This window comes from Pezoporus wallicus, unplaced genomic scaffold (genome assembly GCF_028554395.1).
Source record: "Pezoporus wallicus isolate ANWC-B61680 ecotype Strahan unplaced genomic scaffold, APGP_CSIRO_Pwel_v1 contig_1181, whole genome shotgun sequence".
Lineage (NCBI taxonomy): Eukaryota > Metazoa > Chordata > Aves > Psittaciformes > Psittacidae > Pezoporus > Pezoporus wallicus.
This window is the reverse complement of record NW_026641428.1, coordinates 4472926-4500820: the sequence shown is the minus strand read 5'-3', so window position 1 is coordinate 4500820 and position 27895 is coordinate 4472926. Positions and strand designations below refer to the sequence as shown.

General features: G+C 36.9%; 1 protein-coding gene across 1 annotated transcript in view; it reads right to left on the bottom strand.

Moving 5' to 3' along the window:
• The window catches only part of MYO3B (myosin IIIB), a 206582-nt gene that overhangs the window by 73903 nt on the left and 104784 nt on the right, over positions 1 to 27895 (bottom strand). The window contains exons 15-26 of the mRNA XM_057423759.1: positions 25934 to 26017; positions 25070 to 25272; positions 24604 to 24702; positions 23905 to 24019; positions 23401 to 23527; positions 23045 to 23255; positions 21819 to 21966; positions 21422 to 21575; positions 19353 to 19441; positions 18031 to 18160; positions 4160 to 4239; positions 1052 to 1072 (exon numbers count right to left, since the gene is read on the bottom strand). Of these exons, the coding sequence (XP_057279742.1) occupies positions 1052 to 1072; positions 4160 to 4239; positions 18031 to 18160; positions 19353 to 19441; positions 21422 to 21575; positions 21819 to 21966; positions 23045 to 23255; positions 23401 to 23527; positions 23905 to 24019; positions 24604 to 24702; positions 25070 to 25272; positions 25934 to 26017 (1461 nt within the window). The remainder of the gene's footprint in view (positions 1 to 1051; positions 1073 to 4159; positions 4240 to 18030; positions 18161 to 19352; positions 19442 to 21421; positions 21576 to 21818; positions 21967 to 23044; positions 23256 to 23400; positions 23528 to 23904; positions 24020 to 24603; positions 24703 to 25069; positions 25273 to 25933; positions 26018 to 27895) is intronic.

Genomic DNA, 27895 nt, shown 5'->3' with positions numbered 1-27895 from the left:
AGATGTTAGAGCTGTTCCAAAAATACTGCAGACACCCACCCCTTCCACTCTCTCTTTCTTCTCTTCCCTGCACCCCGCTGCCTTTCCCATGAAAGCTGGGTTCAAGTTTTGTTATGATCATTCCTTCAGATGTACTTCAGCGTATTTTATCAGAAGTAAGAAGGCCAGTTTCTAATAGATGCAGGACACGCAATCATTTCAGAGAGCTGCAAGTTTCCAAATGATTTCACACTTCTGTTTTGATAGTATAACAGCCAATGAAGCAGCTGCCAAGATGCAATACCTTATCAACTGCATTCTAAAAAGCATTCCTCTTATCACCACTACAATGAACTCCATCAGGTCTCATTTTACATATAAGTGTTACCATTTTTGTAATGACCAGAAAGCAAACTGAGCTGACTCATTTTGCTTATGTATGGAGAAAAAATGTTGTCGGATAACAAGTGGCAAACAAAGTAGGAAATCTCAGAATGAATAAGTCTTTTCCTTTCTGCTGCTGTGGTTGCCATTAATTACTTTAAATTGCCATTTTGATGCCAAGAATTTCAGCAATCTTACTCTGCTGAGCTGCCATAGCTGCAGATACTGCTTTTTCCAGCATTTCAGAAGAGTTATTTTTAGAGGGTACACATGGACAGCGAACATATTGCTCCTTGTATATTTTAGTAACATTGTCACTACAGCTGTTGTTATTAAAATGAAACCAGAATTTATGAATGAGTATAACCATGGTTACCAATCACAAGCAGATTGTGTTGCTGTATTACAGCTCAACAAAATTAAAGAAAATCAACCAGCATCCTGTTTGCATGAAGCATTAACAACATTTTAGCATTCACTTGCTTTGTGGCAGTTTACCATCTGTTCTGACCAGGTGGCATTTGTGTAAACCAGATAATGCTGTTGTCAGCACCTGTGCTACACTTCCTGGACTTTGCTCCATACGATCATTTCCAACACTCACTGACTTAAGACCACTCTTCTGAACAAAAAGTATAAGTAATTGCTGAAAGATTACAGTTCTCAATAAAATAACTGTGTCTCTTACCTTCAGGAGATATTTAGGAGACTGCATGCAAAATATAAAGGAAATGAAGCACTAAGTAGTAATGGATCAAGAAAATGGATTTTGTATTGGGGAAGAAATCAAAAGAAAACTTGTGAGGACAAGATTCAGAATGCAGATGGTGCAAAGGGAGACAGATTTCCATAAGGGTGATCATAAATATTTCAGTATGTTTTTGTAACCTGTGATGTTTTAGCCCAGTGGTGTACATGCACTAGTACAAATCTCCAAGTAATGCGTAAGGAAAAAAAAAATAAATGCAGTTTGACTTCAGTGTTAAGAATGTAACAGAAAACTCTTTAATACAGCCCAGGAAAAATGCCTTATCAGCAGAGATAACATCAAACATCTTAAAAGGTCACCTGACAAAGTAAACATCAATGACCTAATCAGAAGAGCAGGCACATCCATGGGGAAGGATATAGGAACGTTTCATAACTAACTTGGCAAGACAACTGCTTTTTGAGAATTGATATCTAAATCTCTAGTAAAGGTCAAATAGAAGACAAAAAACATAAAAGTGAATATTGGCAGTAAATTCAGGGTAACTGGTAACATTAAATGTTAAAAGACAATTTAATCATAAAGAAAACCAAATCAAACCCAAAACCAAGTAGTTTGAGGACTGCATTAAAGCCCAAATGTCCATGAATTTCAGCTTCTAAACTGAATTCTTGTCTGTCTACAAAAGCAGAGACTCTTAGTGATATTGTTTTTGGAGGTTCAGCACTCATGATCTCCCAGTCATTTCTGGAATATCTGCTGGCCAGTAAAGGGTGAGCTTATGCTCTACACCTTCTGGGCAGTACGATGCTGCAAGCATTTCCTTTTCACAGCTGCCTTTTTTCACCAAACCTATAGAATCTTACAAACTTCGAGACTGCCACTCTGTCAAATATGGTTTACTGCAGCCTGCTGGGTTCAAAAGGGTTTTGTTTTGTTTTGGGTTGTTTTGGGGGGGGAGGGAGTTAACACACAGAAAGACAGATGGTCAGAAACACTCATGGAGGAGATGTAGTAGTCTCTTCCTGCCCTCCCAGAAAATCAGGGTAAAAGGAGTATCATGAGATTCCTTTTTCTATGGATGGAGTTGTAAACTCTGATCTGTGCAATCTCCAAGGACCAGGATCAATTTCCAAATCTTTTTGACAAGAAACATTTGAATTATGCGTTAAAAAAAAATCTGACAGGCCCTGAAGCTAGGGAGATTTTCCTGTCAGAATTTTTACAAGTTTTGCCTATGGTTAATTTACAACATTGCATGTCTATGAAGCCAGGCAATTTTATGGTAGGACAATAATCACATGTACAACAGGCAATAGGTTTTATCACAACTGGCTTGGTAGAAAATGATAGAACATAGAAAGACCATCACAATATAATCTTGTGTTTTACATCACCAGCTACTCTTTTTAAACTAAAATGAAGAATATTTCAACAGTTAAGTCACATTTTTACATGACAGTAGTAGTGACACACAATATACATTTATATGATCACAACTGAAATGGAAAACAGCTTGACCTACAAAAGACAAACTATTCCATCACTAAAAAACCCCAAACCTGCTTATAATATTCTGAAACGATATTAAAAGAATGATTTATGACATCATGTCACCTTATGAGGTCACTGGAAATTATTTTCACATACTGACCACACCTGCTGCTGGTATGGTATGAAATACTGTAAAACCAAAAAAAAAAAAAAGAAAAAAATTTTAAGCAAAACAGCTTAAAAAATTCCCCAAAATTCCAAACTTCCAAACAAAATTACAATGTTTGGATTTTTTTTAACAAATTGTAAAACAGTGATTTAAAATATTTCTCCTGAAGATGTTTTAATTAGAATTTTTATGAAATGATATGAAATTATTTTTGGCTGAAAACGACTTCAATTAACATTTTCTGAATAGTGCTGCATGTGTTTTAGCTCCTTTAAAAATTCAAAGGGTGAGTAAAAACCACTTAAACACTACTTAGTAATGGACTGTGTTTACTAAAGCTCTAAAAGGGAACTGCTCTATTCCATTCCAGCTGTATCAATAAAATGCATGCTTAGAAAGCTTTTGCTGAATATAGCTGGATGTGAAAGACAATGTGTGTATCATACAAGAAAATTGGAGAGGCCATAACCTGTCCTTCAGCACTGGAAGGGTTTATACCAGAGAAGAAATAAATCTCTGAAATCCACATCTGTATTTGCAGCTACAGTGAAGGATACAGATGTCTGGGTGACATGAATTACTGTATTCACATTTGAGCTCCTAATAACAGGAGAAAATAAAAAGAAATAGAAAACCCAGAACATAAAATTCTGTAAAGTTTTGAACAGTTGCTGTCACCACACTGATATTTAAAAGTTATTATTATCTGTTTTGGAGGCAAACTCCCCCTCAGAGCCCTTAACTAAGCTAACTCTAGCAGTATTATTTGGGAAGCAGGGAAGGGGTATACATACAACGAGCTTGACTCACAGTTTTGCTTACAAATAAAATGTACTCAGCTGGCAACACAACCTATTAACTGCCATAAAATTATCCCACCCTTCTGTAATTATGCCACATACTTTTATGGCAAAATTCAGTACAGTTTAAATTCTATATTTGCTCTTATAAAGAACAGTGGTTTTGCCGAGTCATTCTTTTCTGGCCATCTATCCCTGCATGTGCTGTTTTCACTTGCAAGTGGAATTAAAAAAAAGGAATAGAATGTGGTTTTTTTTCCCATTTTGCTTTTCATACTTTCAAATACACTCTTCAAATTTTACCTAATGAAATCCCGTTCTAGGCCAAAATTGCCACAGGGAAACCTTGACTTCATTGAAATAAAGAGGAATATTGCCATAACAGATTTCACTTCAAAAGTTTGAACACTACTCAGTAATATACTGATTCTTCACTGGATTCTACAATAGGGTCCTCACTAGAACCGGAAACAGTGATCCCAGCTGAGGTAAACGTTTTCTGATGCAAAGGCAGACTCTGATTTGCTAAGACCCTGTGTACCTACATCAGCTAAGCATCGAGCCCCTAATCTCGCTGTAATATTTTATGAACAGCTGCCTGTCTTCAAACGGAACACTACTAACCTTGATACGCCCAGCACTAAGCTGTGGAGGCAAAGACCTAGATGCTGCTGTCACTCTGGCTCTTGCTTGTGCCAAGTTACCTGTTCAAAAACAAAGAAATACATGCTGCAAAAACTGTTCAAGAAGCTTAGAAGGGAAAAAACTATATGGTGGCAAATTCAGCTTGTACAATAGCACGAAAAATAGCAGACACCAAACCACACTTCTTCCACACCCTACGCATTACCAATTGTGCCTGCAGAGTATTCAGCACGGGCATGACAGACTGCAGTGTTGATTTAAAAGGGAGGAAGAAGTCAGTGATAAGGTGGTATGTCACTGACCTTAGCTACTGAGCTGATGAAAACAACGACAGCACAAAGGCATACAGCTCAATCACTAGTAATCAATTTCTCTGCGACTCATTGAAAGATTTAAAAGAGAAAAAGACAGCAGAAACAATCTTGTTTCTATGAAATCATGTGGATCCTGAAGTGTTTAGACAGCATCTTAAGATCACAAACTAATGAAAGAGATGAGAAAATGATAAGACAGTATCTTTTTTTGACCTTTTGACATATAGGTCTGCTTAATCCCTGATCTTATTGTCCCTTGAGGTTTCTAAAGACTGGCTCAGTTCCTCAGGCAAAACATATTGTAGTGTCAACTGAAAGACAAGTGCCTTTTTTTAAGTGTACAGTATTATGTGTCCTAAACTTTTTCCTCTGTACTTCTAGAAAGCCAAAGTCATCACAAAATAGCTTTTTAAAATAAAGGCTCAGAGAAGAGAGAGGAAGTGATACAGGACTGTGCATATGCAAGACACTCTGTGTATTTCAAAGTTTTAGCAAGTCTAGCACAAGATGTCCAAATGTTTTCTCTGGCTATATCTTCAGAGGCTAAACTGTGATTAATAGCATTGAAAGAACCCTTTGAAGCAGGATTGGTGACATCAAAGCCCTAATCCATGGGTGGCAGGATTTTTATAATGAGTGGGAAGCATTTTAACACATTTCAAAGGATTTACAGCATGAATAAACAATAGGCCTCTGCAGATGTACCACACACCTTTCAGAACCAGAACACATAAATAAGTGTCCATTTTAATTTAAATGTAAATAAAGTGTTAACACTTCTTTCAGATGCTAAGTGCCTTGTTTGCATCAACTCGTGTTTAGCTGTTTGCTTTACAGAAAGCCAGTATCTCTAAACAGTCTTCACAGTTTTGCTAAACTATATATTGCATAACTGGTGAGGAGGCAGGATGGGAAAAAAAGAAAACCAAGAACACTTAATCGCTGGTAATTATTGCATAAGGGAGCAGAGCAAACCCAGTGTCCACATAACACTGAAAGGAACTTTGGCTCTTACTTTCCTGCAAACAAGAAAAATACCAATCCCCTGAGAAGAGTCTGGGGGGCCAGCACTCAAAACAGCAATGACATTCTTTGGAGCGATTCAAACATTCTGCATTCATTTTAAAAAGTATTCATCTTTTAAGCTCCTGGCATTGGGATTGACACAATGCTGCAATACACACATCACTTCCAGATCTAACAGTGTATGTTACCTGGCGGTCTGAATCACAGTGCAGAACACAAAATATCTTCCTGATTTTGGAAACTGTTTTAGTCTATACCATGTTGATTAGTTGCAACTCCATTTTGAAATCTTGTATATCTATATACACACATGGTACACAAGGTATAATCATGTATGTCTCTAAGTTTAAAATGCGGACTTTAATCAGCAAATAGTTTGTGAATTTATTATTATTTCAGCTGTAGTTTTGATATTTTTGCATGTTAGAAATTACCCTTTAGTGCCTTTTTTGGCTAAAGCAGAAAACCTGGAACAGATGGTTTTGGTCAGGCTTCAGACCAGCAAGTCTAAAGCTTGAAGGCACTGCACTGGGGGACATACTGCATTGTGTCTGGGATGACACAACATAGGATAAAAGAGGGGAGTTGGGAGAAGAAACAAATTGAATCAGATATTTAAAATTACTAACAACTTACAAAACTCTAAGGATCAAACAAGATTTAGAATAATAAGACAGTTCAAAGTTCACCATACTTACTGCTGGCATTAGGTTCTAGGGTTCATGATTAATATCCCTGAGCCCCCCTGTGGTTCTTCATGCAAAAATAAAACTAACTTAACATTTCTGATCTGGCAAACCAAGCAAACAAATAAATACTTTTATAAAAATCTTTAATGAATGAAAAAAAAAAAAAAAAGAAGCACAACCCAGAAGTGGTCAGTTCCTATTTATAAAAACCAAAATGCTTTATGTATGATTTTGTTCATTAGCTACTTTCTTCTATGAATGAATTCTTATCAGTGCTTACGTCAAGTGAATTCTTATGTAATTACAGCTACTGAATTGCAGCATAGGAGGAAATCTGTAGAAAAATGCTATTAGTATTTTCTTCCTAAGAAGAAATGACGCTCCAACGGAAGTTCATGAATTAGTCATTTCAAGTAGTTCATGTTCAGGAAAATAACTACCTATCTTTAAAATGTCTAAGCCATTAAACATAATAAACAGAATAAATGTGGTTTGAAATTCAGTCTACATAGTAAGAAATGCTTCACCAAGAGTTAGCATGGTGTTTATAATCAGCAAATATTTGGTACCAGTCCCTGCATTCGATTTTCATTTACGAAGTCATTTATTACTTTACACACCAAAAATAATTAAATGTTATTCTACTTTCTGAAGAACATCAATATTTGAAGAACAAAGTTTTTAGATAATAACATAGCCAGTTAAAACTGCCATGGGTTCCTTGAAAGGTTAAAAGGTTAAAAGACTGCACTGTGCCTCTCAGAAGCCTACCTTCACACCTATTATATGGTTAACACTTTGGAGAAAATACAAGTGACATCCATGTAGACTCAAATAAAATATTACCTATATTAAATGCAACCCCATAAGTGGATCAATTAAGCAATCTGAAACCTTCTCAAATTTTTCTTAGGTTTGTTTTTTGTTTGCTTGTTTGGGTTTTTTTTTTAAAGGCACTCATGAGGGAGGAGAGAGAAGTTAATGGCTGAAATTAGGATTAATCTTTAAAACATGTACATGTTTAATTTCATTCACATGCATTGCCTTTTCAGTCCAACAGGACTGCTCATCTGAAAAATTAAGGCTCCTACCTATGTGCCTGCCAAAACAGAGACTAAGGTCTCTGGGATTCATTTGTGTCAGTGGGGAAGTCAGCCCCAGTGTTTCACTGTTCAATAAAGTTAGGAATGTCATTAATGCATGAGAAGTTTCAGTCATTAAAGTTTATGAAATGCTCCAAGAGCTTCCAACAGAAAAAGAAGTAGCAGCACAAAAATCGATGCATTCACTGGCTAAGCTCACTGTGCCAGTGCTCAACAAAATTCCTTTTGTTTTGAAGTTGTCTGAGATGTCACATCTCTGCAAACATATTCTTCACCTCATCTCTGCTAGGTGAGAAAGACCATACTGTCAAGGTACTGCATCTCTTCTATTATGCAAAGCCAAGGAGGAGAAGTTTTGAAAGTATTTCAGGTATTTACATAGCACAAAAAGAAGAAATGTTTTTTTTTCTTTATCAGGTTGGACTTTGGATGTGGTCTCTAGACCTCAGAAAGGATTAGTCAGCATTACTGGCTTTTCACTTGCATCCCTGGCACTTACTGTGTGATCTGGCTGAATTAATGATTTGTTCAGCAGTTGACTTTCCATACTAATTAGGAAAAGTACACTCTGGCTGGGATGTTCTGATGTTACTTATGGTTTGTCAGTGCTTCATTACTCTTAGGTGATGGGCTCTATAAGTAATATGAAGTAAATATTAGTAATATTAGCACTGTATTTATGACCTCATTTTGGTTATGTCTGCGATAGGTCATCCCTCCCAAAGTAAGAGCATGCCAGGTAAGAATTACATTAAGCTTTGATATGTCTAGTTTGTGAAGTGCAAATGACTTGCAGAGAAAGAGCCTAATAACAATGTCACCTTACTGTACAAGCTGTAGCAGAGATATTATTATTATATAGAGGGCACAGTACAAGATCTTTCCTTATCCTCATGTATTTTATTAATTTATTTCATGCCTCTGGTTCAGATAAAGGGGGGTTACTTGAAACACCATGTAGATACAGTATAATATGGTCAGAAATGCTACAATGCATTCATATTTCATTGACACTGCTTCTAATCACAGCTAAGCACTTGCACTCCAGAAGAGGTACAGAGTCAGACAATGTCTTTGACACACACAGATTCTGCTCTGTCTTTCCTTTCAGTACATTTTATCTAGCCTAAGGAAGTAGACTGCTTATCTCCATTATGCATTTTCATCTTCTGCTACTGTAAGACTAAGCTTTTCTTAGCCCAACTATAAATGAATACATGTACTTTTTTTATTGGGTACTAATTTGAATCTGGTCACTGACTATTAAAACTCTATTCTTTTCAGTCACTGAAGTCATTTAAGCTAATCTTGTGCAACAAAAATCTAAGAATCCAATTTTCTCATACACTACACATTTTACACAAGAATCTGTTTATAAAAATACTGTCTTTAGAATACAATTATCAATACAGACACACTTCCACTGCTGCTTATTCTGAAAAGAGAATCACTTCCTATTTGGAATAAGCAAATAAAAATAATAAATAGTATTTGCAAAATCTGATCCATATTACAAAACAGAATCTGATAATCATGAAAACTTAGTGAGGCTCAGTTGGGAATAACCTAATTATATATAACTGCTACAGGAGCAAAAAAGATGCACTTTTTGGCCCAGATTATTTTAAGTTACAAATATATGCCATAATGAACTGAGAAATTCTGATCCTGAGTCTCAATTAGACTAAAGGTTTCTTTAGTCTTACTAGCATGGTATCACAGAGATCATATTTACAGATACTTAAAAGCTTTACATTGCTAAACTGGGATTGGAGAACCTGAGAGTAAATTCGGTGCTGCTATGCCTTCTACTGCATACACTGCAGACACTTCAGTGGTCACTTCCCATATTTAGTAAGCCACACTGGGAAACACAGCATGATGTTTACAGCAACAAATAAAACTGCTTGTAAGCACCATCGCTGCTATGTTTTAACACAGTAGGTTAGTAGACTTCTTGTAGAATTCAAGGGAAGAAAGACACTGACAGCAGCTGAGATGAAATGGAAGTCAAACTGCCTACTATATTCCAAGATGTAAATATATGATCTCAGCAAAAAAAGTCTTAGTGTTTACTCTCACCTACTAAAGAAGCACAGATTATGACATATAATTATCTTGTGGTAGAGCCCAAAATATTTTTAAAGCACAACCATGAGTATTAATGGCTACCTTAAGCAAGATGCTCAATAAACTCAGACGTGTAGCATTGACTCTGCTGGGAGCGTGTTCACTGAAATGCAGACATTTACTGAAATATCACAGGCACATAGATGATCATAGGATAGACAAGCAAACCTTATATGATTCTCAGAACATCATAGTCCCATGACATGACCAAACTTACAGAGAGCAGGCAAAGCACATATGCTGTAGCCTGATCATGTGATAGACGGGTTCCCGGGCAGCGGACAAGGGAGAGACACATGGTTCTGGAAAAGAGGGTGGCAGAGGGGGAGCAGCACACTAAGTACAGCTAAGAGCTAACTATCCAAAGATGCATCTAGACAAAAGAGAAAACAAAAGAAAGAAATAGAAAAATTGCTTAGAAAGAGCAGTTAGAGGATATAGTATAAACAATTCTAGAGTCTTCTATTGCTTGGTGCCCAGAATTTTCTTTAGTCAAGTCTGTAGCCTAACTATCTGGAGACTGACTGACAGGCTGGCCACAGCCTGATCTGGTCAGTCTTGCAGCTGCTGTAGTTCAGCTTTTTATAGTTTATATACTGACAGAAGACATGAGCCATATCTTTCAATTTCCATCCATATCGTTGGTTGTGTATGATTTGATGCCGTTGCATGTAATCAGCTCTGGGCAACAAACCTTAAAATTTCTGAGGAACAGCAGACAGTACAGAACACCTCAGTCTGTGTTTATGGCAAAATACCTCACCATCAACACAAGGTTTTCTGTTGCCCCAGCAGATTGCCCTGGTTCCTGTACCACATTTGTAACTGAGATTAGAAGAAAACTACAGAGGCGTATTTACTCTGAAGACTTCATTGTTGAGGAGCTCTCCATTAAGTTTCAGCATTAGCCAAAACTCCCTTATTCTAATTACTTCTATTTCAGAGAGACAAGAAGTTTATTTCTTCTTTCAGAGGTATTTAGAAGAATATATCTAAAAACATACACAGGCTGAAAATACAGTTACCACACAAGCTGATCCAGCTCTGGTCTCCCTCACTGTTTTGTGTAATTGACATCCTTTCTCTTGCATGTTAGGTAAGATTCCCTGAACATACCCAATCACAAATGCTTTACCTAGAAAAGTAAAAGTCTGATTATTAAGAACATGATAGTCATTTCAGTATTTTATCTATGTTCCTTCACCGATATGAAGCAACAGCACGCATTCTGGTAGCTCACACCTGAGAATCTTTTCTCTGACATTCTCAGGACTGTCATCAAACACTAACAGTTCAACTGGAGGCCAAAATAATTTTCTACTAGACCAGCGAATGAACAGGAAACCCAGGAGAAGTCAAGAACTGTGATTTCCAGCCCACTGTTTGTATTTACAGAGTATGTTCCCTCTCCATGCAATGTGTAACACATTTTATGGTATGTTTTCCAACACTTAGGACCTGCTGCCTAAATAAACAGTCTGATCAAAATTCTGTTAAAGTCAGTGAAGATTCCTAATGAATTCAGTGGTAAAAATTCAGGTATAATGATTTCACCAAAAGGACATGGAATAAAATGGAGGAACATTTTTTCTGACTTCGCTATGACTATCAGTCTTCTCAGGGGCTGAGACCCTAAGCTAGACAGGATAAAACCAGGTTTTGACACTTCAAGAGAAAAGCTGTCTTTTAAAAGTCTTAGTTTAGCATGAAACATAGTTACAGAACTTCATGAAAGTCACCTGCCTCCCTGATTTTTAAATCTAAACAGTAATGATACTGACTACTAATTTAATCAAGTCTCAAAGCCTTCTCAGCTGAATGTTTGCTCCTCTGGATCTCAGTGCTTCCATATATTATCACAGCAGAGAACAATCAGCTATGTTTGTGGTGATTCAAAACATTGTTCTTACTTGCATTTTTATCTCCACACTTAATGAAACAAATACCCATTCATACAAACACCCACAAATGCATTTCCTGTCTCTGACACACACTATGACCTCCTGTCCGGGCAATTCAGTTATATGCTTTCCTACGTCAAGCCAGATCAGGTTGGAATAAGCAAGACAAAGTCAAATAATAAGAGAAAAGATAATTCTGATTTAGTGAAGTACAGACCCTTACAGTTTGCTGTAGGGTGAGTGAATAAAGAAAATAGAAAAAAGTACAAACTCATAGTAAAGACATCACTCTCTGAGTATGGAATACTCTGTAACAAATACAGAAAATCCAGCAGAGACTCAGAGGTTTGTTTTCCACCAACGACATTAATCTCTTGGATACATTAACCCCTAATTCAATTATTTTGAAAGAATATGAAATATAAGCACATTCTTTGTAAAGGACACACCAAACCCATCCTGGATATTCAAACCAGCACAGTTATCTGAATATTCAACAAATTCATCTGCTCTGCAAACTCACCAGCAAATTTAAAAATAATTGCTCTTCTAGGATTTGATCTTGAAAGCTACTGAATGCTTCCAATAAGGTACCATGCATCTTTGACACAGTTTGACCTTACAGCACACAGTGCCTGTCAAAACTGCCTAGTAAGTTACTCATTAAAACAACTACTGTATAATGGTCTCTGAATATTTCTCTATTTAAAATTCTGCATATGCTGCACAGTGAGATCCCACAGTCTACTAGTTAATACTAAAACTGGTAAAATCTTCTATGTAATACAGCTTTTGTTTCCTCAGTATCAACACATTTTGAATTTAATTAGTATACAGTGAAGTGTTAAGATTATTATTCACTACTGTGAGATAATGTCCATTATAGAATTGAGAAGTTAGGCTAGTAACATAAAAATCAAAGAGTTACCTCCTCTCTTCTGAAGGTAAAGAAAAATATTCTCAAGATTTATTCTACTGAGAATGGCCTATGATGAATGAAATCAGTTAGCTCATCAAGATCTGTTCTTACACTTGCTCACTTGTACACTTTTTAGGATTCAATTTGCAAACACTTGGAGTAAAAAAATAAAAAGGAAAAAAATCTAGGCCCTCTGCCCATTTTCAGTACAATGTAACCTGTGAAGTCTCATATTAAAACCAGTGGACTTCTGCTTGGGCAACACCCTTTACCAAACATAAACATGATAAATCTAACTTGACCCTTCTCAGCTGTTGTGCTTACTGCCATGTGCAATTCCAGAGATTCACTGACACTCTTTGTTTACAGGGAGTTATTCTCAACAGTAAATAATTATTATGGCTTATATAAAACTTTTGCAGGACTGAGACCTTAACTTTGATCTGATTGATGGCTCCGTTTCTACATGAGTTCCATTTTTAGGGCTAGTTTAGGCCGCATTTTGGATCCCGCTGCTAGCAAGTCTTGTATTTATGTACTGCATTTGTCCTGTGACATAAAACTTCAGAATATGAAGAAAAAAGAAACACTGACCTGTAAAATGCTCAATAGAAACACTAAATAAAAAGTAACCTAACACCCTACCTCCCAAACTCAGTTAAGCTACATTTAACTTAGTTTACTGATGTCCCACATCTGCAACTCAGTAAAGTTCACAATTGTTACATTGCACAGCTGGGGTTTAAAGCCTCTCTTTGCACACAACACACTGGCAGCAAAGCAAAAATGATTAACTTTTATATGCTTTTAACATACGGACCAGTCAGAAGCAGGAAAGCCTCTGTGTCCTGAGTGAAAACATACAGCTTCCATTAATTTGATCCAATTCTTACAAAATATAAATTCTGATTCATCTTTAAGTAGAGAAATTATAATTACAATGGCTTTGTTTCTGTTTCATGTGGTTTAGAGTGTTTGCAGTTATCTCTTAGAGGTGAAAACACTAACACAAAAGTACCATTATAAAAAGGTATTACTGTAGGACAAATTAGTGAAATTAAGATGTATTTGAGTGTTTTTCTCTATTGTGATGTATGGAATTAAAAGAAAAAAGTCTGCTAAACCCAAATGAAAACATGCTCTACTTCAGTGCAAAAGTCAAACCAAGAGACCTCCCACTACTTATCACTAGAGAAAGGGCTGTGCTCAATAGGAATGCACAGTGACAAACATGACAAGCTCAAATCATGCTTCCACTGAAAACAATGGCAAAGTATCTATGATTTCAACTGGCCAGGATTTCACTCTATGCACGGTAGTATTTGTTCAAGGGACTGAAATGCAAGAACATCCATTTGTTTCCTTCAGTTTCTGACTCTTCATAACGAATAAGTCAATATCAAAGTTAGAGACAAATTAATATTGAGATAAAACTCTTGTCAACAAGCAGTGGTGAAAAACAATTCTTTACAGGGATTTTGCAAAAGGTCCTAATTCCTGAGTTCTTTAGTGTGGATAAAGAAAACCTGAAACTTTTTCACATTCCCTCTCAGTACATAGTCCATTAGTTGGTTGTGTTGTTTTTTTTTATGAGACATGCATCGTTTATGTTTATAATAACTTTTTGTCTAAAAGCTGTAAGCAGGGCTGGAGACTCAAAGGCACAAAGAACACAGACCAAAAATCAATACTGAGGAGGGGAAGTGACCTTTAGGCAGGCTAACTATAATTAACTTGGTTAAAAAACAAAGAAACAAACCAAACTATTTTCCTTCTATTTTGGTGAAAAATATTCCCTGGTTAAAACATCACTATCCTAACTATTCAGTGAAGATTGTGAAAACTTTCATCCTAATTCTCTTTGACAGATTATCTTCAAATACGTAGGCACCATGAACAAGGAGTGTTTAATTAGCAATGGATACTTTATTGATACTATATGACTCTGAATCTGCAAAGAATACCCAATGTTATCAAAATTATTAGACATGATGTTGCTGTAGTGGCAATGATACTCCGCTTTGTGTATCTACACAGCCAAGCCCAGCCCATACAGATCCTCAGAGCAAAGACAAGGACGTTTTTCAGCATCTCTATTTTGCTGGTGGGAAGTTTGGAGGATTTCCCCTTCCCTCTCTGCAGGTGGCAACTCTCAACTCTCTCCAGTAAGGACCCAAGGTGCAGCAGAGCAGCCCTGACAAAAGCTCTACATGTCTGAGTGATAGAAGGTAAAAAAGTGTGCAGAAATTGAGTTTCAGGAGTAGAGAATCATGTTGTGCTGCAGCTTTTCTGAGAAGACGAAGTCCGTCTGAAACACCTCCCTGTCCCACCAGCATGATCTGGTTAGCTGGGGAAATAAGGTAAGAGAGAGGAAAAGCGAAAGAGGAAGCTGCAATATTGAAAAGCCCCAGTGGTGCTTGCCCAAGCAGTCCAATGGCACCACCACTTACATGGTTGTATTCCTGGAATATCAGGACAGTGAGTCAAATCGCCTGACCACCTCACTGATACCACTAGTGAATGTCCCAAGGCTCTCCTTAATTTTTCCAGTTAAAGACTTCTCTTACAAGGGGACTCTATTTTCTAAGTCACATGATTCCCTTTCTCTCTGATGCTAATAAAACTCTCTCTGTGATGCTGATAAACAAAACCCAGAGGCAACCAGGAACACAATATCTCTGAATGGGAACATGCACATTCAACTGAGGTGGCAGCAACTTTTGGTTTTTTTTTCTGGACAAATATGGAAGCAGCTGGGAGAAGTGGTAGATTAAACTAGAATATGTTCATAAAGACCCATAGAAAGTGTGGATTCCAAGACGTGCTGAATGAAAGTTTCCACTGAAAGATGACAAAACATGCTGTACACACAACACTATTACTGACAGTATGTTTAAGTTCTGGCACCTTGTATCGCTAATTGTGCACACTCTTAAACATACATTACTACTACAAATGTATATTTAATGTCCTGCTGTTAATTTCTGGCCCTCTAAACTCCAGTCTGCTAATGTGAAATGGAAGCATTTGTTAAGAGGGGATAAGTATATTTGATAAATTGCAGGGATTAACATGATCTTAAATTAGTAAAGAAATTTGGTCTTTTTAATATTTATTTTCTTGCTGCTGCTCAGTTTTTGACAGCCGAAGACATGACAGTTACATAAATATACTTCAAACAGAGGATCTTCTCAGGGTGGGAAAGGCATCTTTTTGTTCTTATTGGTATTTAAGAACTACATTTTCAGTAATTGTCAGACCCATGTTAGCAGCCACAAATTCCCTCTTGCTTCTGGAATAGCACCACCTAGTGACTATTACACATATTGGAAACTGCTGCTTGGCAAAAACCACCTACACTGCAAATTCCAGCGCTAGTTGCAAGCAGATGGGAGAATGTGTTGTCACTCATCTTCAAACAAAACACCAGAGATTCTGGCAGAAGGCTCATTTCAAGTCAGGGTTACCTGGAAAGATGCAATATGGCTTCCATGTAAATTATTAACTTTTGTATCAGTCACTAATCTACAAAAAACTGAGAAAATGATCAAGATTATGAACCGTACTCTATTTTTTTCTGGTTTGCCTTAGGAATGAAACACATGTTGAATGGAGAGAAGAAGGCTAAGAAGCAAGGACAGAGTAGGATGGAGCATTTACACAGTCACTGTTGTTTACAAGAGCCTCTTTGTAGAAAGTTAAAAGAATAGCATTATCCTTCTTCACTGAGCAGAGATGAAGCAGCATTGCCAGCAATGCCTTCTGTTCTCAGCCAAACCTTTCATTTATCTTGCAAGCTGCCAAAACTAAACCTGGCAACAATCTGATTTGAGAACACAGAGGCCCCAACACAGGCTGTGAGTGCCAATTATATTAGATAGCCGGAAAAAAAAGAGTGTAAAATCACAAAGACTTTCCATAATATAAAAATGACATAAGGGTTTTAAGCTATTCTTATAACATCATGCACAGGAGCATATGCACAATCATTTCTTAACAGGATGTCCTGTACCAACTTGACAGAAATACATGTAACACTGAACTTGCTGCGCGCTCATCATGGAAAGGTGAATGTTCTACAGTAGGAGGCAGAAAGCACACAATTCATGTAAAAAAAAAAAAAGGTGGAAATACACCCGGTAACATGGTTAACTATACATTACTGCAATGAGAACTATCTTCTTACTGAAGTTTTTATGCATCTTGGGCAAAATACCCAAGTTCAGTGCTGCTGCCACTGAAAATATCTCTAAAGAGCCAGAGGAAAATTACTTTACACAAAAGCATCAGCATTCTGATTTAAAAATGGCAATAAGATCAAACATGTAATATTTACAGCAATTTGGACTGATAAATGGGACAAAGCACCTATCTGTTTCATTCTCACAATGAGCACCAAGGCATAAAATGGCTAGTAAAAAGGGATGCAGAGGCACATTTGACCAGATGTGAGCTTATTTTTTGCTTTGTTTGAACCATCTAGCATGAGTAAAAGAATCTCTTTTACCAGTTTAACAGACTCAAATGTCAGAAGTAGACAGAAAGATTCTTTGTTCCCCACTTGGACATAAACCAGTTCTACTCCATCTTAAACTATATTCGCCTCCATCTCAGCTTGTCATAGCTGAAAGGAGAAGGAGATTTCTCATCGATTCCTCACCTCTCAGGAACCTCTAAAAGCATGATTTGAAGGGGTGTAACCCAGAGCCTTCTAATTACAGGAAAAGAACAAAGATATCTTAACAGGAATCTATCCTATGTAGAATATAAACAGATACTGTGCTATCAATTTTACACATGCAAAGAAGGCTCTAATATACATCTTCTTCCAGATGTTCTTTTTCTACATAGAAATCTGAAGAGAGACTAGATGCACCACCAGAGGCTATGACTGGGCTACTGAGGATGCAGAAATCCCAGATAGGGCTGCTGCACAGGCACAGAATTGCATCTACAGCCTATGCACAATAAGCTTTCACGCAACTAATGCACGTACACTTGTTTCTACCTAAAAATACAACATCATTTGCATATGTCATATCAGATTACAAGAATTTTGCAGTCTAATACAATCCATCATAATTAAATCATTCCTTAGTATTACATCTTTTTCTTGCTCTTTTTGAAAAAAATATTTTACATATAAGGAGAGTTTGCATGTATACTGCAGATCATTTGTACAGGTTAATGGTATTCTGTCATCTATCCATGCAGTAATCAAAATTCATCTTGCTGCTCTATCCAGCTATAGATCAACGCACTTTTATGTAAGTCAGTATCAACAAGTTTTAAATCAAGTGAATTAATTAATTCTAGCAGATTACTATGTGTTTCTTATAATTTGTAAGAAACTTTATTTATTGCATCTATGCCTCTAAATAGATGGCTATTAACTTCAAAATAACTTGATCTACATTGAGGACTTATGAATTGTAAGACACGGTGCGATCTATCAACTGAGAATTGATCTCATTAATAGACTAAGAACTAAGAAACTCCTATATTCTCATCCTGCTCTGAGAATGAGTTCTTGCCCTTTCTCTGGAGTGAGGGATGAATCTTTCTGTGTTTTTTAGAAGAGTTCATGCCCACATGTTTAAAAAAATAATAAAATATGGTAATTAACATTTTAGCTATCCAGGAAACTTTAAACAGCAGAGCTGAAAAAGAATTAAAAAAAACCCCAAAACTGTCTAGAAACAATTACAATTTTGGAGGAGTAGGTAGCCGAACATGTTGCAACGTTAGCAAAGCTGTGCAGAAAATACCTGTCTTTGTTAATGGGCTAGAGAACAGCTGCTGAAGAAGTTTGTTCTCTGAAGTTCGCAAGACCACCACTATGTCAGCAGGAAGTGTGTCTCTGTTCTTCTCAAGGAATGCACTGGCATCATATAATACCTAGCATGGGAAAGAGAATCAGAGAAGTTGCCAAAAAACCCCTATATTCTTTAAAATGTGAACAGAGAGGATGATCAAGTAGACCAATTAATTTGGCTCTGGCATGTCAATGAATTATCTGCAAAGTGTACAGCTACAGTAGTGTCTTCAGAATGGAAAATATCTATAAACGGCACCTATATTCATGGCATTCCACTCCACATCAAATTGGGTTAAGTGGCTTAAATCATGTTGCATTATGCTTTGTCACAGGTAACTATGGTATGCATGATGCAATATAACAGAGATACTTCATGAAAGCTTAAATTGACAATTTATGTGTGAAATAAGAAACTAGCAATATTCCTCTCTAGCCCAACTGCACTGGAGTCAACTAGTTTACACAGAAACTGAATGTCCTCCTGCAATACAGAACTGGCCAGCAGTGTTTTTATGACTTGGCCATTTGGTTACAAAGAACTTCCTAAACCTGTGTGAAATTTTAGTTATTCTTAACAAGCTAGAAAGCTGGACAAAGTTTACTAGAACATATATTAAAATTCTGGAGTTTTATGAGCCAGAGATGGGACTTCCTTGATAACTATATAAAACATGGCTATTTCAGTTTTGCTCACAAAGACTTGGAACTGTAATCACAAGCAAAGCTCATGTTATGTAAAACAACTGGCCCATTATTCCCCATATAAAATAATACGTGAACTGCTAAAAAGAAGTTAGGAGCTACAGAGTACAAGAAAACATCTGTGCTTGCTAGCTCCAGTCTTTTCCAATGCTCTCTAGAGGATTTTAAGTTCTATTGCAGATGCTGGTTTACATTGCATTTTGTGCGTATACTTCTATGCACTCACACACAGAACTACTGGCATTAACATGATGTTAACAGTCATGTGGCCTGTTTTGGCTCCAGAGAATTGGTCCTTTGAAATGATTGTAGTAATGATGTTTCTGGTGCCAGATTTCTTACAGAATAGAAGGTGGTTATTGTCTACACAATTTGTGAAAGAACCCTAAGGACAGGTTCCAAAATAGAGCACTACACATGAAAATTTTATTGTAGAATCTACATTTCTGTAAACTTTATTATTTTGACTCTCAAATTTTTGGAAAAAAAAATTCTAAACAAGAAACTTTGTATAAAACAAGTAATTCCCATACCAGTTATTTGCACTGAATAAAAATCATGTGGCCTTACCTTTCCAGCATAGTGCTGAATACCAAATGACAATTCTACTCCTTTTGGTCTCCAAAAGTATTTGCATCGTAAATTGCCTTCAAATTTATCTAGACATTGGGAAGAGATTGCTATAAGTAACTTAGAGTGACTAAGTAAAATCTTCATGCTAACTAGGGACAATTTGCTGCTCAAGAAGCCAGAACCACTATGAACACATATATTATCAGATTGCTCAGAAATAGCTGTGTGCCAGCTTCTCTGTGCTTTCTTCCAAACTGCCTCTTTTGAATGGAACAACTCATCCTAAACTAGTCCAGTAAGACCATCTTTCAAATCCCACTGCTTGTGGATAGTTTCATGCATGGAAATCTATCAAATAGAGGGGCCAATGAGAAAGTGCAACCACTGGTCATATTTTGCTATGAATTTGCTTAAATAGGACTTGGGGTAGGTTTATTTCAACTATATTAATTCAAAATCGTGCATACATCTTGCTTGCTTAAATGCCCATTATTTGTATTTTCCCTGTCTTCCTTCCCCCATTCATTTGACTTTGAGCATCATGTTTTAAGTATATGTTAATGTCTTCCTGCTGGGACCATCTCTCATTTACCTTTGGACTTCTACAGAAAAAGAGGTTTTTAACTAAAACCTCTTTTAAAGAGGCCTTCCCTTTCCTATGACTTGGAAACTTCTCTTTCCTATGACTAGGAAACTAGCTCCTATGACTAAAGAGCTGACAGAAAAAAACCCACCACTTTTTAAGAAAAATGTCTTTTATACCCTGTGACATTTTGTATGCTCTTTAATAGTCTGAAATTAAATTAGTGCTGATACAGTAAAACTTGTTGTTATATTTCTTTATCTGAACTAGCAACTAGAGACCTCAGGCCAAAATCAATTGATAAAATTCTGTCTTTTTGTGTAGGTCAGAGAATATTATCAACATGTTTTTTCTAATGTTGGAGTCCATTCATATTTTTTATTAGTTTTTTTCTTTCTATTAACATTTAATCAAGCTTGTACCTAAAGCTAGAAGAACTAACTTTGGAATTTCAGGAGGTGGGAGGAGGGTGGCAGAATTAATTACTGCCTGGCACATCTGGAGAGAGCAGAAATTTCCCACTTTACTGTCTCCTTGAGGGATCCTGCTGGGCTGTGTATAGATCAGCAGTATGACTGATCGGCACTGGACCAAGGCAAGTGCCTCTGTGAAAGTGTAAGTTCAATATTCAGTACTAACTGATTTATAGGACCAACATGGAAGCACACAGCTTTAGTACACAAAAAAAAAGGACTGGAAGGAAACCACAGCATTCATTCTGTGACTTAAATTCAAGTTTCAACTTAGCCTAGCAGAAGTGAAAAATCTTGTACATATATCATGCAGTATAACAGCCAGCTGTTATTTTTCTCTAGCAGTTTGAGTTTCTGCTACACATTCCATTGAAGGAACTGCAACTGTGTTTCAAACAGCAGGGAAAAATGTAGCTTTAGAAAATAAAAAGCAGGGCAACTGTTTTGAACATGGCATGATCTCCATGTTTTAAAGTTTGCACCAAGATTTGTTAAAATACATGTAAAATATGCACGAAGGAAGGGGGATATTCAGCCAGATGGCACACCAGAAATAACACACACTTTCTATTTATGATGAGATAATCTGGAGCGAAGCAGTATTTTCTAATTGGATAAACATGGGCCTAGAAGCCTGGAAGATCTAAATTTTACTCTCAACACTAATGCTGCTCACAGGGTGGTCCTAGACACTAGATTCTACAATGTCTCAGCCTTCCTTTCAGTAAATTGAGATAAATGCTGGTTGATGCTGGTCTCATACAGGGACAAGACACAGGTTATTTCTTTATAACAATGGAAAGACAACAAGACCTAGAAACCTGATATATCATAAAACTTTAGCAATATGAAAAGAACAGAAAACACATGAGCAGAGGAAAATAATGAAGCACAACGACAAATATGTACCAAATGAAATGGCATAGCCTTAGAAGGACAACTAAGCTAGTTGTCCATTCTGCCCTATCAAAATACATTTATTATTTCCCATAATTTTTGTTTGCACATACCAACTAAAGTTAGGTCTGTTGCTTGAGGAAATCGACTTTCTTCATCTAGTAGAGACAGGAGACCCATGGGTTTCTGGAGGAACATATCTAGAAGTGGACGGTTGTCCTCATACTCTACTGTAGTAGCATCAATGCCCTCACTCTGATATTCCATCTACAAAGTCACCAGCACAGTTTCAATACTGAACCAGTAAAAGCAACATCATCATTAGATCATTTATGATGCTCAGCAATACTCTATATGCCCCAATAACATTATTTACAGAACTCCAACTGAAAGATGTTGTTATCTGATCTGTGTATAAAATCACATACCCATTTTATAGATTATGATGTATAGATTATGTTCTGTCTTTCAGGATAGCTGATTCAACTAGACTGCATCAGTTGAATTTACCTGCTCAAGTGCAAAGATATGTTGATTGAAATAAAACTGAATCTGTTCATTAGCGATATTTATGCACAGCTGTTCAAAGGAATTTCTTGCGAAGTTCTCAAATCCAAATATGTCTAGTATCCCAATATTCATCCCATTTTCAGTATTGCTGCATGTGAAAATACAAACAAAGTTCATCATGGGCAGCACCAAGTTACAATAAATATGGCAACCAAGACTGCATAATTGATTCAATCTGTCTGATGCAAAAAGAGAGAAGAAAAAGTGTTTGAGCTTAAGACAACTTGTGCAATTTTTCAGCATTGTTAACAGTTTTGTTTTTCACTTGCTTCTTTCAAATTTCCACGAATAAGGCAGGTGAATCATAGGTACGTACTAAGAGACAGCAGCTATATTAAAACAAGTGGTTTCAACAGGCAGATCCCAAATAAAGATATTGTCTGCTCCTACAGGTGTACAAAAGGCGTCAAGCTTCAATAGCATGTTTTTTCTATACTCAGCCAGTAGGGTAATTACTGAGTCTGCTGCCACTAGAAGGTGAACTGTTGAAAGCCCATGCAGTAGCTCAAGCAGACTCGTACCAGTCACCATCAGAACTGCAAGTATGGATGAGAACATGTCTATACAATATAGGGAGTACAGCCAAGTACAGATCTCAGATCAGAGGATTTTCACATCACCTAAGGGGTTCTCTTGTTTCTAAAAATCTCTACAGCTGCCTGAAAAGACCATAGCAGCCAGATCAGTACCTGGCAATGAAATCATAAGGATGCACAAGGTGAATGTTTCTGTAATTATGAAAAATTAAAAAGAAAATCACATCTCAAGTAGCAGCACAATAATAATCTGAGATTTCTATTTATTACCAGCTTACAAAAGCAGAAGGATTGTAAGGACTGTGAATACATACTAAAGTTCTGCAGTATATTCCAGATATTTACCAGCCTTTGGTATGATTTTAATGTTCACTACATCAGAAACATGTCTCTAAAGAATTGTACAGCACTCAACCACCCAATTTCTACCGACGTCAGTGCATAATTCCCCTCAGCTCTTTGAATCTGTTGGGGTTAATGTCCTGATAACAGAATTCAGTATCACAGCATAAAAGCCATTTTGAAGCCTCAGCCAAAATAAACACAGCACACTTTCTGCAAAATCAAAAATATACAAAAGGAGGAACACATATGCACACTAAATACACAATTCAGTGATGTGTAACTTGCCATATATTTTTATCTGGCTGAAGCAGCGTATTAATACGATTTACGATCCAGCTGAAGAGGCGGCCATAAAGTGCTTTAGACATGGCATCTCGCACATCAGCTGCTTTGTCCACAGTGTTTGTTCGGATAATAGTCTCCCCTCGTGTTACAACACAGTGGGAGGTTAGGGCCTCTTGAAGTTCTTCTGACCCAATACTTAGCAGTGCAGCAGCTAAAAGACAGTGGGGAAAAAGATACAGGACTGTGATTATGCAATGGAAATCACTAGCATTGTCCAACTATTACCATGAGTTAGACATTCTCACAAATACAATCATATTGCATTTACAGAACTGACAATGTTAAAATGCATTTACCATTATCTAAGGCTTCTGGGTTGGGAACTTCACTTTTATCTGTTTGGTGTTGTGAAGAAATGGCAGCAAACTCAATATTTCCAGTATTTAGGATTCCAGTCAGAATTCTGTACACTGAGTACACTTCCTGCAAAGGATGACAAGAAGCACTTTTAAGGAATCCAATTAGATATACAGAACATATTTAGGCTATTAAAGTAAAACATGGGCACTGGAATGGCTATTAAAGCGTGTATCTTGCTCTGAGACCAAGTTCTATAAGCTCCTATTGACAGAGAAAACCATGTGACAGAGGATTGTGGATAGACGCGCCTGAGTACCAAGACCTCAGACTGGTCTTGGCTTCCAAGTGTGTGGTTATGCTTCCACAGTTTACTTCTGTCACAAGAGATCCTGTGGCACAGACGCATACCCACAAAACCAACCAGCACTCTGTGCACAGGCAGCACTGGGGATGATTTTCATAAAGAAGGTCAATAATAGTTTAGCAACTGGATCTCTTACCTCATCAGTGAATCCTATAATCCTAAAGCAATGCTGAATTGCTTCAAATTGTCTTCCATAGGAATCTTTAGTAACTATATCATGCATTACTTTTCCAGTTTCATTATCGATATATCTAAATAGAGAGGGAGAAAGAAAGCACCATACTAGCACATACACCGGTACAATCTCCAGTGACTTCAAAGCAAGTCCCTCAGTAACTGGAAAGAGCATATATTTCAGTATCTTCCAATTATTTACTTTAGTACTAATTTATAAGAAGTTTTTGTTTCTGTTGCACTAACTTTTGCTTATTCTTAGTATCTATTATAGTGTTACCAAAATTTCACACACATCCCCTCACTCATACAGATCAGATGAACCCCAAGTACAAATACCAATTAAAAAACAGATCTCCAAAGCATATTCTGGGTTCTTAGTGAAGCATTAATGTAAGAAATCATAAGGCAATTTTCCTGACATGAAAGTATAACAGAACATCCACATGATAATAAGCTTGATTCTTTCTCCTCCTCTTTAAATAGTTCAAGTTCTCAAACACATACAAATAATGCAATGCCTTATTGTCCATCCTCTTCACTTGGGAGGATTAAAAAAATCCTTAAGGGATTAAGAGAGATTTTAAGGCATCATACTGAAAACAAGAGCTGATCAATAGCTAATTACAACAAGCAGTTAAAACAAGTGAGTGATAGTTACCTAGGAGGCTTTTTATCAGGAAGTCTATATTCAGAAAGCTTCTTCTGATGATAAAGGCCAGCATAAATATAATAAAAGATATGGAAGTTTTTCTCTCCCCTATATAAAAAAAATCATCCATTTAAAGCACATGCGTTTATTCTTGTGGCATCTTGTACAAGGTAAAAGTAGATGTTCTCATCATGAGCTCACTGAAATACGTAGCAAATCTCCCACTTGCTTTAATGTTGTAGGATGAGCAGCTGTGAAACACAGACAACCCAACCAACTACAAAATTTCTCCAAAGAATGGAGCCACTCTAGCTTCCACTCCAAAAGAAACTGATAATTCTTGTCATCATAGCACTGTACAAAGGCTCACTACTTTAGCAGAAGACACAGTAGTATTTAAAAGAAAGATTTTTGACAATTAAAAAGAATAAAAACATTACATAAATGTGAAAGGACAGACAATTAATATACCTACACAGCCTGTTTTATGACCCTTGATTTTTCAAGTAGATACTCAGAAATCTTTGCCCCCATTAGAGCTCCTGTGGGTGTAAACATCATTTCCAGATATTTTCCAAAGCGACTTGAGTTGTCATTGATGGCAGTGCAGGCATTTCCAAATGCTTCAACCAGAGGATTTACCTGAAGAATTTTCTCACGCAAAGCACGGTTATTGGCCTTGACAGAATAGATACAGATCAGAAGGATCATGAAAAGAATATACTGTTTAACCATAAACCAATTCCTGCTTCAGAAGCATAGCATCCCTTTCTCATGCTTGTATGGACTTAGATACTGCATTAACCTTTGTACTTACAAAACAACAAGACCAACAAATTGATGACAAAGTCTCACACAGGTAGGAAACCCCAGATTTTTCTTTCTCTGCAATTGTTCTGCTTCTGAGGTATCATACAGTCAGAGCACTGAAACCATTAAAACTAAACACACCTACTTAAAGTTAACTTTACACATTTGATTTTCCGGTCATTTTGCAAAAACAGCATTACTCATAACATTTAAATGTTATGCCATAGCAAGATCTGTCATTTTTTACTGTATAAATGAACATGGTATATTTGATAAATATTGTAAGTAACTACAGGCACTGAACACTCAGGATCAGGCACCTTCTCTTTAAAAAAATACTGAATGGTTTGGTGTGGGTCATTCTCTAGTATCTTAATTCAATACTCTCACATACATGATCACTCTGTCCCTAATTCAAGTGGGACAACTCACACGAACATCTTTAAGTATTAAAGAATAAATAAAGTGGAAACTGGAGGTAGTGTTGGAAGGATTTGTTCATAGTTTTATATGATTGGCAAAGAAATACCTTTCCCAAGAAGGTCAAATGTTGGACGATCAGATGGGCACTTTCTGTCTTTCCAGCACCACTTTCCCCACTGATGACAATGCACTGAACACACAAAACCAAAGTTAAGTGCACAGCTCACCACATGATCAATTTCAGCTATTATGGCTTCTAACTGTTATTTAATGCTTAGCACCAAGACCACAAAATACTTTAAGGGTCAACTCCCTCAATTTCCTTCTGAAAGGAAAGATCAGCAAAGGCTCAGTGTAATAATTTATTCCCTAGATTACTAAAATGCATCTCACAATGCCTGACAGCAATGTGCACCTGTGTGAAGCAGTGACTGAATTTCTAAGAGCTAAGACATATAAATGAGTGACCACATCTAAAGACTAACAGACACTATGAGCATACGTGGCTTGTTTCAAATGCATAAAACTCAGCAAATTGCCCAAGCTCAGTTGATGTGGCATAATTCAACAGTGCATCTGAGCTCACTGTATTGATTTCATATGAATTATCATGAAACACAGGGTACAGCTCTATGTAATACACTGACCAAAAGTCTCCTCCTGGCTTTAGAAATAACCTTAAATAATTGCTGCTGTGTAGAGAGATTTTCTGTAGGTGACACTGATATTCAAGCTAGAACAGCAAACTAGCATCTAAACATTCCAGAAGAATATGCATCTGCTCATTGGATGATTTTGGGAGAATATATCCATCCATCTTCTTCCTGAGTCAGCAGTCTTAACACATGGTATTTTATAGGCTCAGAAAATGGCTTCCAGACTCAGGGATTAGCTAAAATGGCCTAAACCACTTGGTATCCTCCTCTCTGCTGTTACACATCATGGACGAGACGGAAAGAGAAGACCAGTACACCCTGAAGGCCAGCACACCCTGAAGGCCACCTGACAGCTGAACACCAAAGTGTGAACACTTCAGATCATAGGAAGTAAGAAATTCTAACAGCATTTATTATTTTCACAGTTTTTCATGTGTTCTACAGGTCACCAGTACATTAGCCTACTTAGGGTACAGTATCAACTAACATATAATTAAAATGTTAACACTGAGCGGTTGCATATATTTGTGTGTTTTTATGCAAACACCTGAAAATTATTTGAACCACACTATGAACATACAAGATTCTAGGCTGGGAGAAGATACAAGGTCCTTGATGCAATGACACTTCATACAGAACTACGCTTCGTGAAAGGGTTTGAAAGATGCAGCAGTTCTCTGGTGGTGTCTTGTGGTGTCTGACAGTAGGTGCAGGAATTGACTCTAAACAATGTGCACAATATGACATTTGCAACTCATATATTTCCTTCTTGACAGGTATTTTTATTGTTCTCAGAAACAGATAACCCAATGATGGATTTACAGGGTTACGATGCCTAAATTAATTGTCTTTGTGTGACTAGAGAAGTCACGTACAACAGTTTATACAGTTAATGCCTATGACTTCTTAAGTTGTGAAACTTGTAAAATTGGCCAGAACTTGCTTTTAGCTTCAGGAGAAATGTTAGACCTGGAGTCAATTTTCAGGCTTCACAGGAAAATACAAGGGAAAGCTCAATGGATAAAACAAACAATCTATTTTTGATCTAGCTACAGTGTTTATATAATGCACCTTTACTTGAAGAACCATAACATTTGCCATGCAATGTAGATGAACATGTTCCTGTTACCCTTTGCAAACAGAAAACAGGAAACTGACTTAGATCTAAATGGAATTTACTCCTTAAACAGGTATGAAACATAACAAAGATGTAACAAAGTCAGCCTGACAGGCTGATGTCATAACTATTATTTTTCTTGGATAACAAGTTCTCACATAAGTTACTATACAAGAGTACCTGTTTTCTCTAATGTCTCCATCAAAGAGCATATAAGTCATTAAAGAACTACTAGACACCTCTCAGGCCAGTCTACTTGTTCATGCTCCGCAGACCTCCTCTTTTCTTCATCTTC